Source organism: Pomacea canaliculata, linkage group LG7 (assembly GCF_003073045.1).
Source record: "Pomacea canaliculata isolate SZHN2017 linkage group LG7, ASM307304v1, whole genome shotgun sequence".
NCBI lineage: Eukaryota > Metazoa > Mollusca > Gastropoda > Architaenioglossa > Ampullariidae > Pomacea > Pomacea canaliculata.
Window position 1 is genome coordinate 28,445,457 of NC_037596.1, and position 21,856 is coordinate 28,467,312.

The following is a 21,856-nucleotide window of genomic DNA, read 5'->3' on the forward strand; positions in this document are numbered from 1 at the left end:
TTCCTAATCTCATCGTTAGTTTCTTTCAAACTCCAGTCTGAATATCCAGTAAGGTTATTATTGCTATTCCCCAACAAAGATGCAAAATATCTAATGTATATTGTTTTACTGACTTGAACAAAGTAACTTATTCATGTAAAGATATTAAATGACTATCCATCATGATAGTGATAAAAAGCATTTGGTTCAGTTTAAATAACTGAAAATATTATCTTTCTTCTAGGTTTTAATTTTTTGTTTCATAAAAGCACGTTTTATCTAGTAATAACATGCCTGTTTTTAATGTGATGAGTGAGAGATATTCTAAACTTTCTGACTCAAATATAGACTTAGGGTACGTGTCTCATTCACAGAGCTGATCATTGAAAAATGCACTTTTTTTTCCCTCTGGGTTCATTATCTTTTTTACTTCTTATTCCATAAGCTAATATTACTAGTAATCGCTTTCTTAGGAAAACATTCCACTAACGTATTGTTTGTAACTGCAGTGAACAGCTACACACTTCTGGCTCAAAGCGGCAAAGTAAGTGTTGACAATGAATCAGCATAGGTCTGAGGTTTATTGGTCATTCTCTTCAGACATAGATTTGCCTGAGTTATTTTATTTATGACAATAATAAAGGTATGATTATTGCTTAGGCCTAGTTTGGGTTGTCCGTTTAAAGTTAAAAAATGTCGAAACGATTTTGTTGTTAAACATCACAAAACAAGAAAGATAGAGTTACTAAACTTTCTTGTTGTTCTTGAAAGTAGGTAGATATCCACATACATGCTAGCAATCCCACTCCTACAACCACCCGTTAACGTATAAAAGAACCCCTTCCAAACCAAACCAACTCAAAGCAAAGAAAAAAAAAAATAACACTGAACACTTGAGACGACATTTTTTTCATGAGGGTTGTGGCAACAGGAATTATAAATCGGTTCAAATCTTTGAACAAGGATATGTTTTATGGTAATGTTCTTGAGAAAGACGAGAATGCTAAATTTACTCACACTTGATGAAGTTAACACCCGGATTAAAATCGTTTTACTTGCGTGACTGTGTACACTTAGAGAGTCACGTGATCACTGGGCTTCATAATAGTGTCTGTCAGCGCACCCGACGTGCACACACTTCACCAGGATATCCTTCTGCGCTGGCAGTTTATAAACGACAACATTCTGTACCTCCACTCAGAGCAATCTTTCCTGTCGTCTGGTTTATTATTTGATAAGCCATCATGATGTTATATGTGATTGGTGCCTACGTGTTGTCTGTCCTTTTGTTTCCAGGAGCAGGTAAGTATATTTTTAATATACTCCATTACGTCCTATTAGTAAAACAAATCTTTTATAATATTTAAATATTAGAAGTAAAAGCAAACATCTTTAGTTTCATGATGTAGAAGTGTATAACGCAGAAAAATCGAAGAGCAGCTGATTGTTTTAATTATTGCATTAAAACAGTAAAATATCATCAAGTAAAAAAAAAGTAATTGTTTTGAAGTATTAAATGAAGGTGATGGATATATGCATGATGGTTTATGACATTGTTAACATTGCTTGTACAGCCGGACAACTGAGAGCCCGCTTAGTCAACGGGACTTACTATGGGGGGCGCCTGGAGATTCTGTACAATGGAGCCTGGAGCACCGTCTGTGATGATTCCTTTGATAACGTTGACGCACAGGTGGCCTGCAGGATGCTGGGATTTTACAGGTTTTAATGCATAGTAACGCTTTTTTTCTGTTATTGTTGATTATTATTTGACATATATTGACCATCGCATTCTACTTAACTAAAAAACAAATAACTGAAAAAAATAGTCATGAAAAAAAAACCTACCGTGCTCGCGTACGTGCGAACATGTAAGTGTTTGAGACTGCACGTGTCTTGAAATCGTTTATTTAATAATTTGTATGAGATTATATTATTAGTACACCTTAATGTGTCCCAATATTCGAAGTATCATCAACTCTTTCAGCCCTGGTGCTGTAGCTGTGTTGTCCAACATGTACGGCGAGGGTGAAGCAGTATTCTGCTTGATGATGTTAACTGTCGGGGAACAGAAACCAGCTTGGAGCAGTGCTCACATCCAGGGTACTACCGTCACAATTGTGAACACCAAGAGGACATTGGTGTCATATGCAATATCCGTAAGCGATAGTATCTTGTGTCATGTATACTAGAATGTACTCAAATCACATAGGGCAGGTACTTTTGTTTTCCACAACCAGCCATGTAGTAAGCCAGTCAATAACGTCTTAATCGAAAACATTTATTTGTAAACTACTTATTTCACTTTATTAAAATGCCTCGTAATCGATTTCTTTGTCTTTCCCATACGAACATACCCCCAAATATATAAATATATATAAATTTGAAATACATAATTATAATCTTAGAGAGTCAAACAAAGCGTTTGATTATTTAAAATATCTCTACAGGATTTTTCCCCTCACAATATATACATGTATTTTTCTTTATTATGACAGGTTACTTAGTGATTTTCCTGATGCAATAGGAAAAAACGAGTAAAGAATTAACCTCTCCAAAGTTATTAATGCTTATCAGATCTCTATGTCAGATGTTTTAAACTTGTGAGTAATTATTCTAACAGCCGGACAGATGACAGCTCGTTTAGTCAACGGAACTCAGTGGGCGGGGCGCCTGGAGATCCTGTACAACGGGACGTGGAGCACAGTGTGTGATGATTTCTTTGGAGACGTTGACGCACAGGTGGCCTGCAATATGCTCGGCTTTTACAGGTGTTGAGTGATGCGTACTCTGGTTATTAACTTATAACTGCTGGTGTTAAAATATAAAATGTATGCACTCAATGTTGCTTCAGGCATTTTCTAAAAAAGTGACTTAATTAGTTCCCAATTTCTCTATGTGTTATTTATTTTAATAATTGCCAGTTTTGTTCTGGAAAAAAACTTGTGTATAAAGTTTGAGTTTGCCTCGTATCTCAATCAGTACCGGTGCCATGGTCGTGAGCTCTGCCGCATACGGGGCGGGGCAAGGAACTATTTTGCTTGACGACGTGAACTGTAGGGGGGCTGAGACCAGCCTGGCGCAATGTTCTCATAGCGGATACTACACCCACAACTGTCAGCATAGCGAGGATGTCGGTGTCATCTGTATTGCATGTAAGAACGCAGATTTTTTGTGTGAAAAAAATTCTCTAGAATTAACTTTGGTTTTTTTCGATAATTCGTAACATTGCTAAAATTAACTGGTTTTTTTTTTCTATACATAGGAAAGTATGCTATATATTCAGCATCATTAATTTTTTTAAAAGAGTAGTCATATTTAAAAAAACTTTCTTATAAGCAAGATAATTTTGCTGCTAAATTGTGGGTAATTAGCTGTGTCAAAAACAACCAAAGTATCGGTTAAAACAATGATTGCCGAAGTTGTACAGCTTAGTAAACGAAGGATGACAAAAAAAAAAAAAAAGACTCCATTAAATAGACACATTTAATAATAGCATCAGGTGGACAGCTAGCTGCTCGTTTAGTAAACGGAAGTCAGTGGGCGGGGCGCCTGGAGATCCTGTACAACGGGACGTGGAGCACCGTGTGTGACGACAGATTTGACAGCAACGACGCTCAGGTGGTCTGCAGGATGCTTGGCCTTAACAGGTGTTTGATCAGTTTCTAGCACGTAAGCTTTTATTATATTTTCATGGTTTTCCATAGCTTTGTTAGAATGGTTTTGTAAAAACTATTCTTTAATTTCTACAATAATATCTAAATTCTAAAGTGATGTATTGTTAGCAACATTTTTTAGATAGTAACTAAACATCAGTAGGTGTGTTTGTTCTTGATTTTAATAATCAACATGGAACTCCAGTGCTGGAAAGAAGAAAATTGTATCTTAATTAATGAGCAATTATGCTTATTTCTATCAGTGCTAATGCCGTAGCCATAGGCTATGCAGCATACGGGGAGGGTCAGGGCAGTATTCTACTTGACGAAGTCAACTGCAATGGAACGGAGACCAGACTGGAACAATGTGCTCATAACGGATACTACAATCATGACTGTCGTCATAGCGAGGATGTCAGCGTCGTTTGTAGTGCTGGTAAGGGACCTTTCGATTAAATATAGAAGTTTGTGCGCTCGCAATAAATGTTGGACACATTAGAACCGATCTAAATAGAAATAAAGCTAAAGACAGAAAAAGACGAACAAGTTAATGCATTTAAACGAGAAAAAAACCCAATGATGATAATATGATAAAATAATTGTTTTCATCGGTAAACAGTGAAAAAGACACTCAGAGTAAACATCAGTTTCTTTAGAAATGATCACTTTTTATTTGTGCGAGGATAATAAAAGAAAGATTTAATTCGATTTACAATTTTTTGACAGCACCAAGCGGACACTTAACAGCACGATTAGTAAACGGATCATTATGGGCGGGGCGGCTGGAGGTTCTGTACAACGGGACGTGGAACACAGTGTGTGATGATGATTTTGGAGATGTTGACGCACAGGTGGCGTGCAAGATGCTCGGATTTTATGGGTATTGAGCTTTGCTTAGTATGGCTATTAACTTCTCCATTGTATATACTTGTGATTTTGAAAATAAGAATTCTCAAAATTTGAGAGGTATAGCTAAATTTGCTTTCATCAAAAAATAAGTTTTTCTTTGAAAAATGAAGGATAAAGAGTCCGTAGTATGTGTGTGCGAGATTGGAAGAAATAGAATGCGAGTTCCATTTTGAAACTGAATATCAAATTGCTAGTGCCATCCTGTAGAATCTTGTGTGCAGTTTATGATGTTCTTTCGTATCTATTTTCAGTCCTGGTGCCATGGCTGTCAGCCCTGCCACATACGGGGCGGGTCAGGGCAGTATTTTGCTTGACGACGTGAACTGTACGGGGAGAGAGTCCAACTTGGCGCAATGTTCTCATAGAGGATACTACACTCACAACTGTAACCATAACGAGGATGTCGGTATCGTCTGTAAAAGAAGTAAGCACTCAGACGTTTTTTGTTTTGCAAAAACATATATTTTCTTTTTGTTAACAGGACTTTCTACTAAAATGATTTGAGCGGTCTGCAATAATTTATTTCAGATCATTGGCAATAAATGAATAATGAAAGAGTGGAAAAAAGAAGAAAATACACATAATTAACAAAATAGCACGTTAAAAAGAGAAAGAAAAGCATCAAACAATGAAAAACAAGGAGTTAACGTGCAACAGAGAACAAACTAAAAGATGTGTATAAATTAATTTTTGTAACTCTCACGCTGCATCACATGACAAGGTTGAAATTTCAACTTATTTTTTACTACTAAATAAAAGTTCATGAATGCAGCCGTAAAAATTTTCTGAAAAAAAACAGTTATCACAGTCGTGAGAAAAATAACATTGTAGTTAAATAGCATTTAATTAAAGAGCTATCATTATGAAGGAAATATGGAAAACTGCATTGATTACAGCAATCCCACTGCTAGCAGCTCGATTAGTTAACGGAACCCAGAGGTCAGGGCGTCTGGAGATCCTATACAACGGGGTGTGGAGCACCGTGTGTGATGATGGCTTTGACAGCAATGACGCTCTGGTGGCCTGCAGGATGCTGGGCTTTAACAGGTGTTTAGCAGTTCCTAGTGTCAAACTCTTTTTAGTTAGCTACGGTTAGCTCTACATAGATTGCAACAAAATTTTAAGAAGAAGGAAATGAAATTAATTAGGTGAAAACAAGTCATTATTTTTCAAATAGCAAACTATTCGCATGTGTGTATGCGTGCGATTGTATGTACAGGTAATATGGTAGTAAAGTTCTTTTTCTTAGCACATGTAGGTAAACAAGTCTGTGTAGGTATTTTACCTCTGTGTGTGTCTGTGGTTTGTTTGTTCGAGTCCAAGTGATGTGACTTTCGTGGAATATTGTTGTTATAGCAAATAGACGTTTTTTACTGATAATGTGTCTTATGTATGATTTTCAGTGTTGGGGCCACTGCTGTGGGGTATGCCCGATACGGGATGGGTCAGGGAAATATTTTGCTTGACGACGTCAACTGTATTGGAACAGAGACCAGCCTGGCCCAATGTTCTCATGCAGGATACTACAATCACAACTGTAACCATTTCGAGGATGTCGGAATCATCTGCAATTAGTGACAGTTTTGTTAATTATGATTAGCTGCGTACAATTATAAAGTTGTCTTTTTCCTTTTACAATTATTTGTAAACATATCATAAACATTCTAGAATATCGCTTTAAGTAATTCTATGAATCAAATGTCCTAATAGATCAATGAATAATGAAACGGTATATAGATGACACGATGGAAAGAGAAAATTAATAAAACTAAGAAACCAAGGACTGAATACACACAAAGACGAAAAAAAGCAAAACTATATAAAAAAAAAACACAAAAAACAAAACAAACAAACTTGGATGTGAAAACACTTGAGAGACAAAAAGAACCACGTGACTTATTTTACATACGTTAGAACTTATAATGTAAGTAGAAACAGACTCAGTCACCTCATAAGTCATATGTGTTTAACAAAGAGTAAATAATATCACCTCAAACTTACGTAGTACAGAGGAGTGCTTTATAATAGTTGTGCAAAAAAGAAATAGAAGTGTGTTAGTGTTTAGTCTTTGCTTGTTTTAATATTAATTATCCTCTAAGAGTTTAAAAACTGCTTGTGAACTATACGCTGCTTGTTGTTACGTCTTATGCCTACACTTCAGGCATACAGTTGATAAGAAGGATAGCAATGCAATGAAAGTATAATTTGAATTTCTATAGTTGAAAACAATGAGATTAATTTGACAATAAAATTGAAACAACATCAATTTAGGTGAAAACTTTTAAAGCATTATATTTTGCAATGACATTAAGCAATTTATTACGCATATCAACAAAACAAAAACTCATATCAACAGGTCTTTTCTATCCGTTATTGTCACAAAAGTGACTGATGAAATGATATACATCTAAGAGTAATTATTATAGCAAAATTAATTCATATCTGATCTTAAAATATTGAAATAGTGCGCTTTTGCTTGTTTCTGCTTTTTTTCCTGAGATCGTTAAAGTTTTTGTATTTTTAAAATATGATTTAATTAAAGACAGATTAATTAAAGCTGTATATAAACTAAAATGTTTCTTATATATATTTAGTGATACTATTTTTCTTTTTACCACTCGTGTTTTTGCATATTCTTGCGATGTTTTTACTTTATAGTTTTTTTGATACATTAATTATGCTTTCGGAAACTGTTAAGTACGATGGGAATAAACAGTGAAGCTACCTTGTATTGTTATTGTTTTTCTTTGTTCTAAGCATTACTATGATAATCAACTTTGGTGGTTAACAGTTTATGCAATGAACCCATTTGTGTATGAAAGTAAAGGGAAGCAACAACTGAGATGTAGGCGTTCGATAATGTTTATGCCCCTTTGGACACGTTCTGCAGCTAATAGCACAGTATCTACACTAACAGTCGTCTAGAAACCTCTACTTTTCTTGCGGATACATGCTAAGAGCACTAAACATATAAAAGTGAATAAATAGTAGATAAGTGTCTTTATTTTAAGCAGTTCTACGGTTTGTCTTTCTGCATGCCTGTCTGCCTGCCTGTATGTCTGTCTGTCTTTCTAGAAAAAGATTTTTACAAGTGGAGCGCTCTGCGGAAAATCAGCAAACAGTTAGATTAGCAGTATGGTATTTAATACAACATTAGGTAAATATAAAGTAGTGAATGACAAAGTTTTGAATGTAAATGACAATAAATAAATTGACTTTACGTAGCCTATTTTTTTTTAATTATATTAAATTCTTGCATTGCTTAGTTGTTATAGTAAATCGCTTTCACTGCATTATATTATAAAACTTATGGTTAGGCTAAGATAGAAGTTAAATGACTAACCCCTGTTATATTAAATATGTTTCCATGGAAATTTTAAAAGAAGTAAGGTGGCTAGTTTGCTTCACATCTGCTAGTATTTTCGCCATGTAAAAGAAAATGTTGGGTCTAGTGTCTAGAGAGAAGCTTTTTTGACTAATGCTGTCATCAAATTTTTATATTTGCCTCAAGATTTCATTTCTCAGTTTATGCTGTACAGGTAATGGAGGTTTAAGTGCTGTCATCACATCGACTTTTGGGGTCAAACCGGGAACATTTGCATTATCGAAAATGTTGAAACGACAGTGCACCAAACCAAATTGCAAATATTGACAGCAAGAGGTGTGAATATGTTGTGTTTATAGCTGTTATTTCTTTATTTTTTGTATGTCGCCAGGTCTATGTTTTGCTAGAAGGGTGTTGGGGAAGTAATATATTTATTAAAAAAATCTGTCTGTATCAGCACATTAATTAAGTTGATATGTGAAGCTCGCGACTAAAGCAAACGAGCTTATGGAATATTTGAGACATTTTAAGAAGAAAACGTGTGAAACATACAAAAGAGCAGTCTAAAATACATCGAGAAATTACCTGCTAAAAATGTTGTCATGAAATAAGAATTATTATGAGCATGATCACTATATTAGTCAACAGCTAGTTTGCTACATCTAAAATTTTGTCTGTCCACGGTAATGCCTGTAATAACATCTATCCACAGTTTCTCATCAAGTACGTGAGATGCTCAAGGGAAACGATAGTAACGAAACTTTTTTTTCTATCTTTATTGAACAAATCCTAAAACCATAAATCCTTTATAATTTCTCATCGACTCTCATGTATAACTCATATTTTGAACCGAACTGCACATTCCACATAGCTTTTGGGATATTTTTTGTTATTCTTTATGATATGTTTGTGTATGTTTCTATACTTGAGGTATATGCAACACAAGTAATGTTAAAAATACTAAAACCTGATGCTGCATTATTTTAAACAATTAATCACCACTGTTTAATAAAAAAAACTATTGTGTCTCAGGTTTGCAGGTTTTGAAACTAGTCTACTTGTATATCGATGTTTTTTTTGGAGATTTTTGAGTTTTATCTTCTTGCACCTTTTTGATTTTATAGTGTCATAAACATGTCAAACGTGATTTTACGAAGTACATGGCAACAGCTGAATGTTCAGTATTAAGTATGTATCCCCACCTCGTCATGTATATATTTCGTCTATCCAGCTAGTAATGACACACACTCCAACTCTAGCTTTGGTAGTCCTGCCGACCTGCTGCTGCTCCAAACGGTAAGTCACTGCAAAAAGTAAAAATTAAATACGCAAACTACCTGCATGATATACAAAGTTTTGCCTGGTATAGCCCTGAATGTTTCATTAAAACGATGTCCGGATAAAAATTGTATTCACGTTTGCTTGACAATTGAATCACTTGCTACAATATATTGACATCACCATCTGGACAAGAGCCTGCCAGGCTTACCACATGGCTAGGTTAGCGAGAGAAGACATCTGTTAATAAATAACAGTACAAAGCGAAAGAGATGAGATAGACTCGGATTGTTTATGTGAGCTCAAATATTCAAGTTACAGGTAATTCTTCTGAAAAAGACGAGAAGGATAAATTTACCTAAACTTGCTAACATTTATACGAATTAAAATCTCTTTGCCTGTGTGCTTGTGCAGTGAGTCACGTGATCACTGGGCGTCATAATAGTGTGTGTCAGCACCCCCGACGTTCACACACTTCCCCAGGATATCCAGAATATTCTGTTCCCTCAGTCAGTATAGACTTTCCCGTCGTCCAGTTTTGCATTTAACGAACAAGCATCATGTTATGTGTCCTTGGTGTCTCAGTGACGCTTCTCCTACTGTTTTCGGGAGCAAGTAAGTATACTTCATTAATTACTTTTCTAAGACATAAACAAAGAATAATCAAACGTATTTTATCATTATTGATGCAGGTGTGTAAAATATGACAAGAGTCAAAGAAGATCTGATTGCTTTAATGTTGCATAAAATTAATTAAATTTGATCAAGTGGCAAAGAAAAAAAGTAATAAAAAATAATTACATCGAGAATGTGAATACATGTCTAATGTGTTATTACACTGTTAACATTGCTTGTTTAGACGGACACCTGATTGCCCGCCTAGCCAACGGGACTTACTATGCGGGGCGTCTGGAGATTCTGTACAATGGAACCTGGAGCACAGTGTGTGACGATTCCTTTCAAGACGTTGACGCAGAGGTAGCCTGCAGGATGCTGGGATTTTACAGGTGCGCACGTAACAATAAAACATTTCGTTATTGTGTTTCTATAGCCATATATTTATGTTAGATTTAAAACTGTTAAAATATAAAATGGGTATAAAGTTTTAATTTAAAGGTATTTGTATGAAGCGATTTATTATTAGTATACCTTAATGTACGTTAATTTTTGAATGATATCATCATTTCTTTCAGCCCTGGTGCTGTAGCTGTGTTGTCTAACATGTATGGGATGGGTCATGGCAGTATTCTGCTTGATAATATTAACTGTCAGGGAACAGAAAGCAACTTGGAACAGTGCACCCATCTAGGGTACTACCGCCATGACTGTGGACACCACGAGGACGTTGGTATCATCTGCAATATCCGTGAGCGTGTTTAAATTATGGACTTTGGCATTTTAAGGCACAATAAAATTTTATATTAGAAGCGCAGTTTTATAAACATTTAATTTAATAAAATTATCACGTTCTGCTAATGAACTTTGTATGCCAGGTATTATAACAATATTAAACTGCAAATGAATCTTGTAACAGCTGGTCAGCTGACAGCTCGCTTAGTCAACGGCACCCACAGGGCGGGTCGCCTGGAGATTCTGTACAACGGGACGTGGAGTACAGTGTGCAATGATGCACTTTGACACTGCTGATGCACAGGTGGCCTGCAGGATGCTGGGCTTTACAAGGTACTCAGCAGTTATTTTACACAGCTTTGATCGGTTTGGCTACATAAATTACAACTTATCATCCTTTAAAGGGATTTTTTTTAAATTGATACAGGCAAAGTGTTGCAGGCATCCGCAATAAAGTGAGATATCAAGTAGTTAATGATAAATACTTTACAATATGTGCGAAATTATAAAGTGCGGGCGTCAGTGTCTATGACCATACCTAATCTTGAATGCTGGTTCCTGTACGGTACCTGTATGAGAGCTTCTCCGTTGTTTAGTGATTTACAAAAAAACAAAACAAAAATTAAAAAAAACAAAAACAAAAAAACAACACAAACAAAACAAAAAAACAACAACAAAACAGAAAAAAACGTGTGTATTAATGTTATCAATGTTTTGTCCCTCTATCAGTCCGAATGCTGCAGTCGTGGGCACTGCTGTCTACGGGAAGGGTCGAGGAAATATTTTGCTTGACGACGTAAATTGTACGGGGACTGAGACCAGCCTGGCGCAATGTTCTCACAGAGGATACTACACGCACAACTGTAACCATAACGAGGATGTCGGTCTCGTCTGTTATGCACGTAATAGACTTATTAATAAAAAATTAATGTGCAGAAATAAGTGTGTGTAGATATAGCTTGTTTAATATATTTAAAACTATTAAAATAGGGTTAAGTCTAAACCCCAAAAAACTAATGAAAGAAACAGGTTTTAATAAAAAAAATGGAAAGTAAAAACATTCAGAAAATGTTTATCTAAAACAAACAAAAAAAAAAACGAATGCTTTAAAAAATAGACTTTCCAAATTGACGCTAAGATATCAAACAAAAGTATTTGGTTTTTGAAAAAAATTGACATTTATTGAGTGCAGAAGGCACACAACTTAAAGCACGATTAGTAAACGGAACTCAGTGGGCGGGGCGACTGGAGATCCTGTACAACGGGACGTGGAGCACCGTGTGTGATGATCACTTTGAAAACGTGGATGCACAGGTGGCGTGCAGGATGCTCGGCTTTCACAGGTGTTAATGATAATAATATTAAGAATTAAATATTTTGTTGAATTTTAATGTTATTCAGAGCGCTAATCAGTCTGTAATGTGTGTGTTATCGGTCGCGCGTGCGTGCGTACTTGCAAATTTTAAATGTCCACGTGTAATTATTTTTATGATTTGTATAAACTTTATTAGTAGTATACCTACATATTTTTAAAGCATTGTGATTTTTTCCAGTCCTGGGGCTGTAGCTGTGTCGTCCAACGTGTACGGCGAGGGTCAAGAAAGAATTCTGCTTGATGAGGTTAACTGTCGGGGAACAGAAAGCAGCTTGGATCAGTGCTCCCATCGTGGGTACTACCGTCACAACTGTGGACACCACGAGGACGTCGGTATCGTCTGCAACATTCGTAAGTCACTTAACATTATTGTCTTCTGTGTCTTTTCTAACCCTAAAGGTCATAATAAAAATTCTATATTAGCCTTATGGTCTAATCAGCATTTGATATCGTATCAATATAAGTTAATTACAGTAAGAAACATACAGTAGAAAGAACAATTAAATGACAAAGGCATTACAAAGATAATACATCAATAACATTTAACGAAACTTAGAAGAACGAATGCATAAACCAATGAGAAAATATAAAAACAAAAAAAAGCATAGAGGCATTAAGATGGTGAGAACGATTACAAGGAGGTATTTTTCCAGCCCTCCGTTAGGTAAGTAGGACATTAACTTCTTATATGAGTTGATTTAGTTGTAAAGGACTGAACTCCCTTTATGCAACATGAACATTAAGCATTTCCTGATACCTGTCACTGGCATACAAACATTATTAAAAATTACTTATAACATTTTAATACATGATTACTCAAACAAGAGGTGGTGTCACAGAAGGATGAGCCCAGCCTATGAGATATTATACGTGAAACTCTTAAACTGTGAAAAAGACACATAAAATCCATAAAAAGCTTTAAGACTTTCATCTTTTGTTTGAACTACAACGTTAATTGGTGTAAAGGTATATCAGTTCTTATAATAATATTAAACTACAAATTATTCAAACAGACGGACAGCTGGCAGTTCGCTTAGTCAACGGCACCCACAGGGAGGGTCGTCTGGAGATTCTGTACAACGGGACGTGGAGTACAGTGTGTGACGACCACTTTGACACTGCTGATGCACAGGTGGTCTGTAGGATGCTGGGCTTCAACAGGTGTGTATAATTCTTTGAATTAGCTCTGATCCGTATAGCTACATAAACTGAAACTATTTAAGCCTTAATGTAACTTTTGCATTTCACACAAAAGAAGTGTTACACTATTACTTTAAAACTGTGTATCAGGCACGCACCGAAGAATGCTCTACAGTTTGAGCAAATTTATGCGTGTGTGGGTGTGTGTGTGTAGAGGTATCCTCACTATTCTTAAATAGTTGTTTCAATACCTCTCTGTAGATGTTTTCCGTTTTTAATTATCTACGAGGAATAAGAGCGTTGTTATAAAAGGTGTGTATTAATGTACTCATGTATTTTGTATCTCTATCAGTCCTGATGCCCTAGTCGTATACGGTGGTGTATACGGGGTGGGTCAAGGAACTATTTTGCTTGACGACGTGGGCTGTACGGGGACTGAGACCAGCCTGGCGCAATGTTCTCATAGTGGATACTACACTCACAACTGTAACCATACCGAGGATGTCGGTGTCGTCTGTAGTATTTGTATGTAGTCTAACTATAGTTTGTACTTACAATCGTACTGTTTGCATTTTTTTAAAAATGCTTGAAGCTTTTGCAAAATTAAGTCTTAGTCGATCATTGAGAAGAAATGGCACATTATACCGCAAAATAAAAACGAAGAAAGTAAAAAAAGAAAGAAAGAAGGAAAAGAGAAAAAAGACAATATCATGAAAAGACTAATTTTTAAATTACTGGGTCAATATGGAGATTTTTAAACAGGAAGAGAATTATTGTCGAAGGTATTGATTATCGCAGTCGGTTTTATTGACAGCATCAGGCCCACAGCTTACCGCACGATTGGTAAACGGAACTCAGTGGGCGGGGCGGCTGGAGATATTGTACAACGGGACATGGAGCACCGTGTGTGATGATCAGTTTGACACGTCGATGCACAGGTGGCCTGCAGGATGCTGGGCTTTAACAGGTGTTTCTAATAGCAAAGTATAAGATTTTATTGTTTAAAAAAACTGTATTGAAATATCATTCATAAATCTCAACATAATACTATAATTACTATATATTAAGTAATATCTTTTTAGAAAGTTCATCAGCCTCAATGTGGGTTTGCGGCTCCCCGTGCATGCATACTTGCAAGTTTTAAGTGTGCACTTGTCGAGGAACCGTTTATTTTATAATTTTAATTAACTTTTAATATTATTATATCTAAACTTGTTTTACTACTTAGAATATCTCTTTCAGCCCTGGTGCTGTGGCTGTATTGTCAACATGTACGGCGCGGGTCAAGGCAGTATTCTGCTTGATGAGGTCAACTGTCAGGGAACAGAAACCAGTTTGGATCAGTGCACCCATATAGGGTACTACCGTCATGACTGTGGACACCACGAGGACATTGGTATCATCTGCAATATTCGTAAGTCTATTAAAATTATAGTCATCTGTCTCTTTTTGTTTTTGGATCATATAATAATTCTATATTAGTATCAAAGTTATCTACCATAAATGATATATAGATATACACACATATATATATATTGTAAAATAATTGAGTAGCAATAAAGGGTGAATCACGAAGGCACTACAAAAATTATTACATCAGTAACATTAAACAAACTTAAAAATACAGAAACAATTAACAAATATAAAAACAAGTAAGCGTGAAGGGTTTATGAGGGTGAGGACGATTGCAGGGAGATTCTTTTGTTTTTACCAACAAGCTGTAGTTACTTAAAGAAACTAAAAATGGTATAAGCAAGGTGATGATAAAGGTTAATATCCTTGAACTGATTAAAGTTTTTAAACTCTGTATATCAGTCATTATAACAAAATTAACTAAAAAGCAATCATTCTAACAGCCGGAGAGTTAACAGCTCGCTTAGTCAACGGCACCCACAGGGCGGGTCGTCTGGAGATTCTGTACAACGGGACGTGGAGTACAGTGTGTGATGATGTCTTTGACACTGCTGATGCACAGGTGGCCTGCAGGATGCTGGGCTTTAATAGGTGCTTATCAGTTCTTTGTATATAGCTCTTATCGGTGTGGCTAAATAAATTGCGTTTATTAAGATTAAATGTATATTTTTGCATTTTATACAAGCGAAGTGTCACAGCATCAATATTATAAGTATGTATCATGAAGGAATATTCATTCTACAATCTGTTGGAATTATTAAAAAAAAATAATAATGTATATAGCAATTCACACCACCATCAAAGGCAGACCTAACGTGTTTTTTAAAAAGGAAAAACACAGACATATTCATAATTAATGTTGATTTAAAAACAAATGATTATTGCGTGTCGACGTAGATTGGTTACTCATTGGTCACTATCAATACATATGCTTTCTATATCCTTGCATCGCATGAAATGTTCGATAGGTGACAAACAAATTTGCTTTAGAAAGTATTTGAGAATTAGTACGATGTTCAACTGTCAATTTTTAGTGGAGTGGTTTCAGTACCTTTAGCAATTGTAGAAAAAAAAATCAGTCTGATGTTGACACCACCGATGCACACATAAAAATTGTAAGCGACGACAAGATGGCGCTGATGTGGCAGTTAAAAAAAACTTTTATGGAAAAGAAAAGAACTGAATGCCCTGTAGCCAGTTTGGTAAAGGGACATCACCCATCATTCGTGTGTGCGTGTGTCTAAAGATGTAACCTCCCCTTAACTTAAAGACGTACTTTACTAAACAATACTTTTATTTAGGTGTTATCCGTTTTTAGTGAACCACAAGGAATGGCAGTGTTGTTATAAATGATTGTGTATTAATGTAATAATATGTTACGTCCCTCTATCAGTCCTAATGCATTAGCCGTGAGGTCTGCAAAGTACGGGGCGGGTCAAGGAACTATTTTACTTGACAACCTGAACTGTACGGGGACGGAGTCCAGCCTGGCGCAATGTTCTCATAAGGGATACTACAATCACAACTGCCAGCATAACGAGGATGTTGGTGTCGTTTGTACTACTTGTAAGTACGTAGTCACACTAGAGTTTGTATTTACAATCGGACAGTTTGTATTTTTTAAAAAAGTGTACTCGAAGCTTTTTTTAGAAAACAATCGAGAGTCGATCACTGAAAACAAATCAAATCTTTTATAACTAGAAAGAAAGGAAAGAAGGACAAGGAAACAAGGCACTTTTATAACAAAAATAATTATAATAATTTTAAAAATATTAGTGTGCCGATTTCTTAAAGAACAAAGGAAGTTATTTGTCAATGTATTGGTTATCACAGTTGTTATTATTGATAGCTACAGGAACACAGCTGTCAGCTCGGTTAGTAAGCGGAACACCATGGGCGGGGCGTCTGGAGATCCTGTACAACGGGACGTGGAGCACCGTGTGTGACGACCACTTTGACAACGTCGACGCACAGGTGGCCTGCAAGATGCTGGGCTTTCACAGGTGTTTATAGAAGCAAAATATTAAGAGTTTAATTTTTTGATACATGATAACTGTATGAAAATACAATTTCTGAAATGTCCGATTGTGAGTGCGTACTTTCATGTTTTAAGTGAACACTTTTCCAGTTATCGTATTTTTTAGTGTTTACAAACTTCTATAATAATATACCTTAAAGTGCTTTAATGTTTAAAGTATTATCATCTTTTTTTCAGCCCTGGTGCTGTAGCTGTGTCGCCGGACATGTACGGCGCGGGTCAGGGCAGTATTCTGCTGGATGATGTCAACTGTGTGGGAACAGAAACAACTTTGGATCATTGCACCCATCCAGGGTACTACCGTCAAAACTGTGAACATAACGAGGACGTCGGTATCATCTGCAATATTCGTAAGCCTCATGAAATTATTGTCTTCTGTTTCTATTATGTTTTTGTATCATAATTATTATTATATATTACCATTTAAGCTTAATTTAATTTTAAATGACATATATAACAGTTTTACACGATAAGAAAAAAAGTTAGACACTACAAATATAATAAATCTGTAGCATTAAATACAACTTAAAAGATCAAATACACAAACAAAAAAGGAAATATAAAAACAAGAAAGTGTGATGGCGAGAAAGATTACAAGGATATTTTTTGTTGTTGTCAGCAAGCCGTTAGTGAAAAAGTCAAAACTGTTATATAGTACTTATTTCTTTCAAAAAGAAACGAGCATAGTGTAACTTGCTCTCTCTTTATATTAGCATTTATTAACATACTTACATCTGTTTAAAACTTTTATCCAAACGAAACCTTATTCTTCTCTTTGTTAAAATCATTTACGCAGTGGCTTACTTGGCACAGTAAAAAAAGAAGATAAAAATAAATACGAAGGTTAATCAATTTCAATTGATTAGTTCTTCTGAACTATGTATGTCCGGTGTACTAACAATATTAATCTAAAAGCTTTTATTTTAACAGCTGGTCAGCTAACAGCTCGCTTAGTGAACGGCACTCGATGGGCGGGGCGACTGGAGATTCTGTACAACGGGACGTGGAGCACAGTGTGCAATGATCACTTTGACACTGCTGATGCACAGGTGGCCTGCAGGATGCTGGGTTTCAACAGGTGTTTAGCAGTTCCTTTTATACAGCTTTATTCGATTTGGCTACATACATTACAACTAATCATCCTTTGATGTGTTTTTTTTTTAATTGTTTGCAAGTGTTTTCCATTTTTTGTTATTTACAATGAATTACATGTTCGTCAAAACAAACCATGTGTCTTAATGTATGAATGTGTTTCTGTATTTGTCAGTCCTGGTGCCATGGCTGTGAGTTCTACATACGGGGCAGGTCAAGGAACTATTTTACTTGACGACGTGAATTGTACAGGGACTGAGTCCAGCTTGGCGCAATGTTCTCATACAGGATACTACACTCACAACTGTAACCATAACGAGGATGTCGGTGTCGTCTGTACATGTAATTACAAATTAAACTATATTTTGCATTTAGAAATGGCACTATTTGTTGTTTTTTAAAAAATATTTTTGTAAAGCAATTGATAGTGGATCATTGAGAACAACTTTAGAAAGAAAGAAAAAGTGAAATAAGAGAAAAGACACAGTTTTAGAAACTTTGATGGAAATTTTTAAAAAAGAGTCATTGCTAAGAGATAGGGGAGAAACGAAAGTATAGAAGAATATATTTATTATCTCAGTCGGTTTTGTTGATAGCAGCAGGTGGACAACTTAAAGCACGATTAGTGAACGGAACTCAGTTTGCGGGGCGACTGGAGATCCTGTACAATGGGACGTGGAGCACAGTGTGTGATGATCAGTTTGAAAACGTGGATGCACAGGTGGCCTGCAGGATGCTGGGCTATATCAGGTGTTGATTATATTCTACATACTCTTTATATGTAGTTACTATATTTATTCCTTTCTAAGAAGTATGCGTGGATACTGTGTGTTCACGTGCGTGTGCTGGTTAAATCATTCTCATACAATATCAGTGTTTAAGTAATATTTCTGTTTCATGAATTATTATGTGTATGATTATCAGTTCAAGTGCCACAGCCATGGGCGCTGCAACATACGGGATGGGTCAAGGCAGAATTTTGCTTGACGACGTCAACTGTAATGGAATGGAGACCAGCCTGGACCAGTGTGGTCATCGCGGGTACTACACTCACAACTGTAACCACAGAGAGGATGTCGGTGTTATCTGTAATTAGTGGCAAGGGGAGTATCCATATAATTATCTACGAACAATAATAAAGATTCCTGTATTTTTAAAGACTTTTACTGTACCTAAACATTAGAAAAATTGTTTAGTAAGTCTACAATCCAAAGTCCAAACAATAATAACATGGCAATGAATGCAGAAGTCACTGCGGTGATAGGTTTAAAAAATGAAAACTTAAAAAAGAAATAAGCGTTACATAAAGACATAGAAAATGAAATTACTGTATGTGGAAAAAAACTTCAGGAAAAGAAAGAAGCAGGCTGCTTATTTGACAGACAGGAGAAATCTCGTTACTAGCCAAATGTAATTAGTTAAGTCTAAATATCGCCTCAAACATAATTAGTATAGCAAAGTGCTTTTTAAAAGTTGTGGAAAAACATCTAGCAATATTTTTTTCGTTAGATAAAAGACGATTCCTTATATTATCCTTAGGTCTTTGACATCTTGAAATATTAAAAACAGAAATGCAGTGTGGAAAAGGGATAAATTGTTGTATAAAAATGCTGGGATTTATTTTTAGTAAAACTATGTGTGTGTATGCTTTTGCCTTTTGACTTTATGTGGAGCTAATTTATTTTTTTTTTGCCATTAAAAACTACTGGGTAACAATAATGAAAGATTTACTATGATTTTAAAAACTGTAAAATATGTTTAAAATAAACAGTGAAACCATCTTCTTAAATCATTATATTTTATGGATGTAAAATTATTGTGGAACATAAACATCGTCACACGCTTTAATCTCAGTTGTTTCCCTTTTTACAAGACTCGTACACAAATCGTTTCTTGCAGAAACTTTATAATGACTTTAATACATTACAAACATACGCCTGGAAGTCATAGTATCGTATTCTCTGCGTTGTGTGTTACAAAGACATAATAAATGGCTGAGGCCAGTAGTGTTTGTTATAGAAGCCTCTTGTAAACTGTTTAAAAGTCGGCAAGAAGGCATGGAGGTAAAAGTTCAGAGCAGCATCGTCTGTCAGTACAGAAAAAAAGAGAACATCTTTTGTTATTTAAGATGAAAGAATACACCTTGAACGTAAACTTTTATTAACATTAAAAGTACTTAAAAATTATTATCTCTACAGACAACAAGTAAAGTGGTCTGTCTGATGTACTACTTTTGTATATACAGTCTAAATACGTGAATGAAATCGTCATCATTGTCATAGTGTCAGTACTCGTTTTACTGTATCATAAAAATACAAAAGATACAATACCTCCAAAATCAAAAGTTATTTATAATCTATTCCAAGTATTAGCTCCATCAGCCAACCAAAGCTATGGCATCTATCTCCTTAGACATATCGTCCAGAACCTGAAAAAAAAAGGCAAAATAAGTGAGATTGCACCTTTATGTTTTCACTGTTTATAATGCATTATGTCTCCAAATACACAATTCTAATTTCATAACTTACTAATTGTTAGTATTAGCTGTAGTGACGTTTCTTAACACATGATTCAATATAGTATGCACAGTAATTGCTGGCAACTAAATTATATAAACCTTTCAATACAAACATTTTATTGTTTTGTTTCACGTCTTGATTGCGTTATTTATCTGAATTATTTTCATTTACTTAATTATATTGTCTGGTCCGATTCTTATAACAGACCTGACATATTTAAATTAAAAATCAAGTGGTTTTATTGTTTGTTGTACAAAAATAGATACTTTAAAAAAGGAATGTGGAAAAACTAGAGTTTAAGTATTCTAAACAACACTTGTGTAAATCATCAATGTTTAGGTTAATTTACGAACTCTCAGCACATAACGACTGAATCATTCTAAACTTCGTACAGTTATGTATTGTATTCACAAAGACAATCTATGAAGACCTTACATGTGGCAAGACCTTTAGATATTCGTTAAGTGTGACTACGCCGTCCTCTGCAAAAAAAAAAAATTAAATTAAAGATGATCGATACGTTAACGCAAAAAAATGTGTTTTGAAGCATTTTTAAAATCTTAAGTTTTACAGCATTTTATACATTTCTGCCTCACAAATAAGTAATATGCTTCATTACACTTACTATTTACGTCCAAGACGTTTATCATGCGAAGAGCAACCGACAAAGATATTCTGCCATCGAATTCGCCATCCAGTCTGTCGTAGTAGTTGAACTGTCCTTCGACGACGTTCTTAGGAGTACTTCTGGGTTGACCAACTTTGAATTCTCTATAGCTCATAAAACCATCCCCTGTGACCAAGAAAGTGACCACAGTTGACCTGTTCAAAAATTACTAGTTATTATAGCTCCGATGATGGCCCGTGTAAACAAAGCACAAGGTGTGAAAAGAAAGTTTTCTCATATGGAGTCTCCTTGTTTTGTTTTTTTTTACTTTCGAGCTGCGTTGTTTCAACCATTACTCGTTCAGATACATTTTTCAGACTTATAATTAAAATCGTTCTTCTTAAAAATTTCGAGAACCTCAGGAAGCGTTAAATTGCCATCGTGGTTATGGTCAGCTGCGATGAACCCTTGGCGAATAGCTTCTGGGTCGTAGCTAAGACAAATGAATTTAACTGTCGAATGTTCATAAATGCTTTCGAAAATTTAAATATTTTTGTCATGGTGAATTTTACTATTAGAATGATTCCAGTTTGTATAGTGCATAACATTTAAACGAATCATTGAATGATTACACACTACCAATTCTTCTACAAATGTAAAACAATACAAAAAAACATAAGCGATATGACTGAGTAGTCTGATTTGTAATTTGGTATTTATATTTTTTTATTTTCTAAATCTTAGGTTAGAACTATAAAAATCATGCCCATCACATTACTAGTAACTGTTTTGAATGTTACCTTAAATAAGGTGACTGTTGTCCAAACACAACAGCAAGAAGACCAAACAGGATGAGGATCTTCATGTTGAAATACAAAGGTTAATCTAAGAGATGAAGGGTTAATGTTAAACAGGCTGATATCAGATGTGTCAAGTATTAAAAATCATTGGAATATGTTTCTTCACAACTTTGTTCTATGAAAACACATTTTATCTTACGTTTCAAAAGACACATCGTTCAAATAATTTTTGTATTTTTTTAATTACATGAATGTTGCATTATTTTGTATTTACCCTTTGAAGCAGGAGACAGCTCAGCACTATCAGGAGTGTTCCAGTCGTAGCGTATGGCACGTGAATAACAGGAAGTGGTGTCCTCTCTCTTAATATACACT

At 35.2% G+C, this 21,856-nt stretch overlaps 2 protein-coding genes and 1 long non-coding RNA gene across 3 annotated transcripts; 2 read left to right on the forward strand and 1 right to left on the reverse strand.

Annotated features, from left to right (window-relative positions):
* Nucleotides 1-1,105: 1,105 nt before the first annotated feature.
* On the forward strand, nucleotides 1,106-19,336 carry LOC112567587 (deleted in malignant brain tumors 1 protein-like). The gene is made up of 26 exons (XM_025244283.1): nucleotides 1,106-1,281; nucleotides 1,554-1,701; nucleotides 1,967-2,138; nucleotides 2,603-2,750; nucleotides 2,962-3,134; nucleotides 3,476-3,629; nucleotides 3,899-4,071; nucleotides 4,347-4,515; nucleotides 4,796-4,968; nucleotides 5,441-5,591; nucleotides 5,948-6,118; nucleotides 10,341-10,513; nucleotides 10,682-10,759; nucleotides 10,925-10,952; nucleotides 11,227-11,399; nucleotides 11,690-11,840; nucleotides 12,051-12,223; nucleotides 12,886-12,900; nucleotides 14,884-15,016; nucleotides 15,819-15,991; nucleotides 16,275-16,428; nucleotides 16,641-16,813; nucleotides 17,394-17,541; nucleotides 17,731-17,897; nucleotides 18,152-18,305; nucleotides 18,480-19,336. The coding sequence occupies exons 4-26, from the start codon at nucleotides 2,611-2,613 to the stop codon at nucleotides 18,649-18,651; spliced, it is 3,369 nt and encodes a 1,122-aa protein (XP_025100068.1). The 5' UTR covers nucleotides 1,106-1,281; nucleotides 1,554-1,701; nucleotides 1,967-2,138; nucleotides 2,603-2,610; the 3' UTR covers nucleotides 18,652-19,336.
* On the forward strand, nucleotides 9,105-11,362 carry LOC112569333 (deleted in malignant brain tumors 1 protein-like). Its single transcript, XM_025247109.1, has 6 exons — nucleotides 9,105-9,165; nucleotides 9,562-9,762; nucleotides 10,007-10,154; nucleotides 10,341-10,513; nucleotides 10,682-10,830; nucleotides 11,227-11,362. Exons 2-5 carry the CDS (start codon nucleotides 9,708-9,710, stop codon nucleotides 10,783-10,785), a joined length of 480 nt encoding a protein of 159 aa, XP_025102894.1. The 5' UTR covers nucleotides 9,105-9,165; nucleotides 9,562-9,707; the 3' UTR covers nucleotides 10,786-10,830; nucleotides 11,227-11,362.
* Nucleotides 19,337-20,172: 836 nt separating the features above from the next.
* LOC112569406 lies at nucleotides 20,173-21,813 on the reverse strand. Its single transcript, XR_003100408.1, has 3 exons — nucleotides 21,756-21,813; nucleotides 20,700-20,867; nucleotides 20,173-20,556 (listed from the first exon to the last, which is right to left on the reverse strand). It is a non-coding gene; the product is annotated as an uncharacterized LOC112569406 (long non-coding RNA).
* Nucleotides 21,814-21,856: the final 43 nt, after the last annotated feature.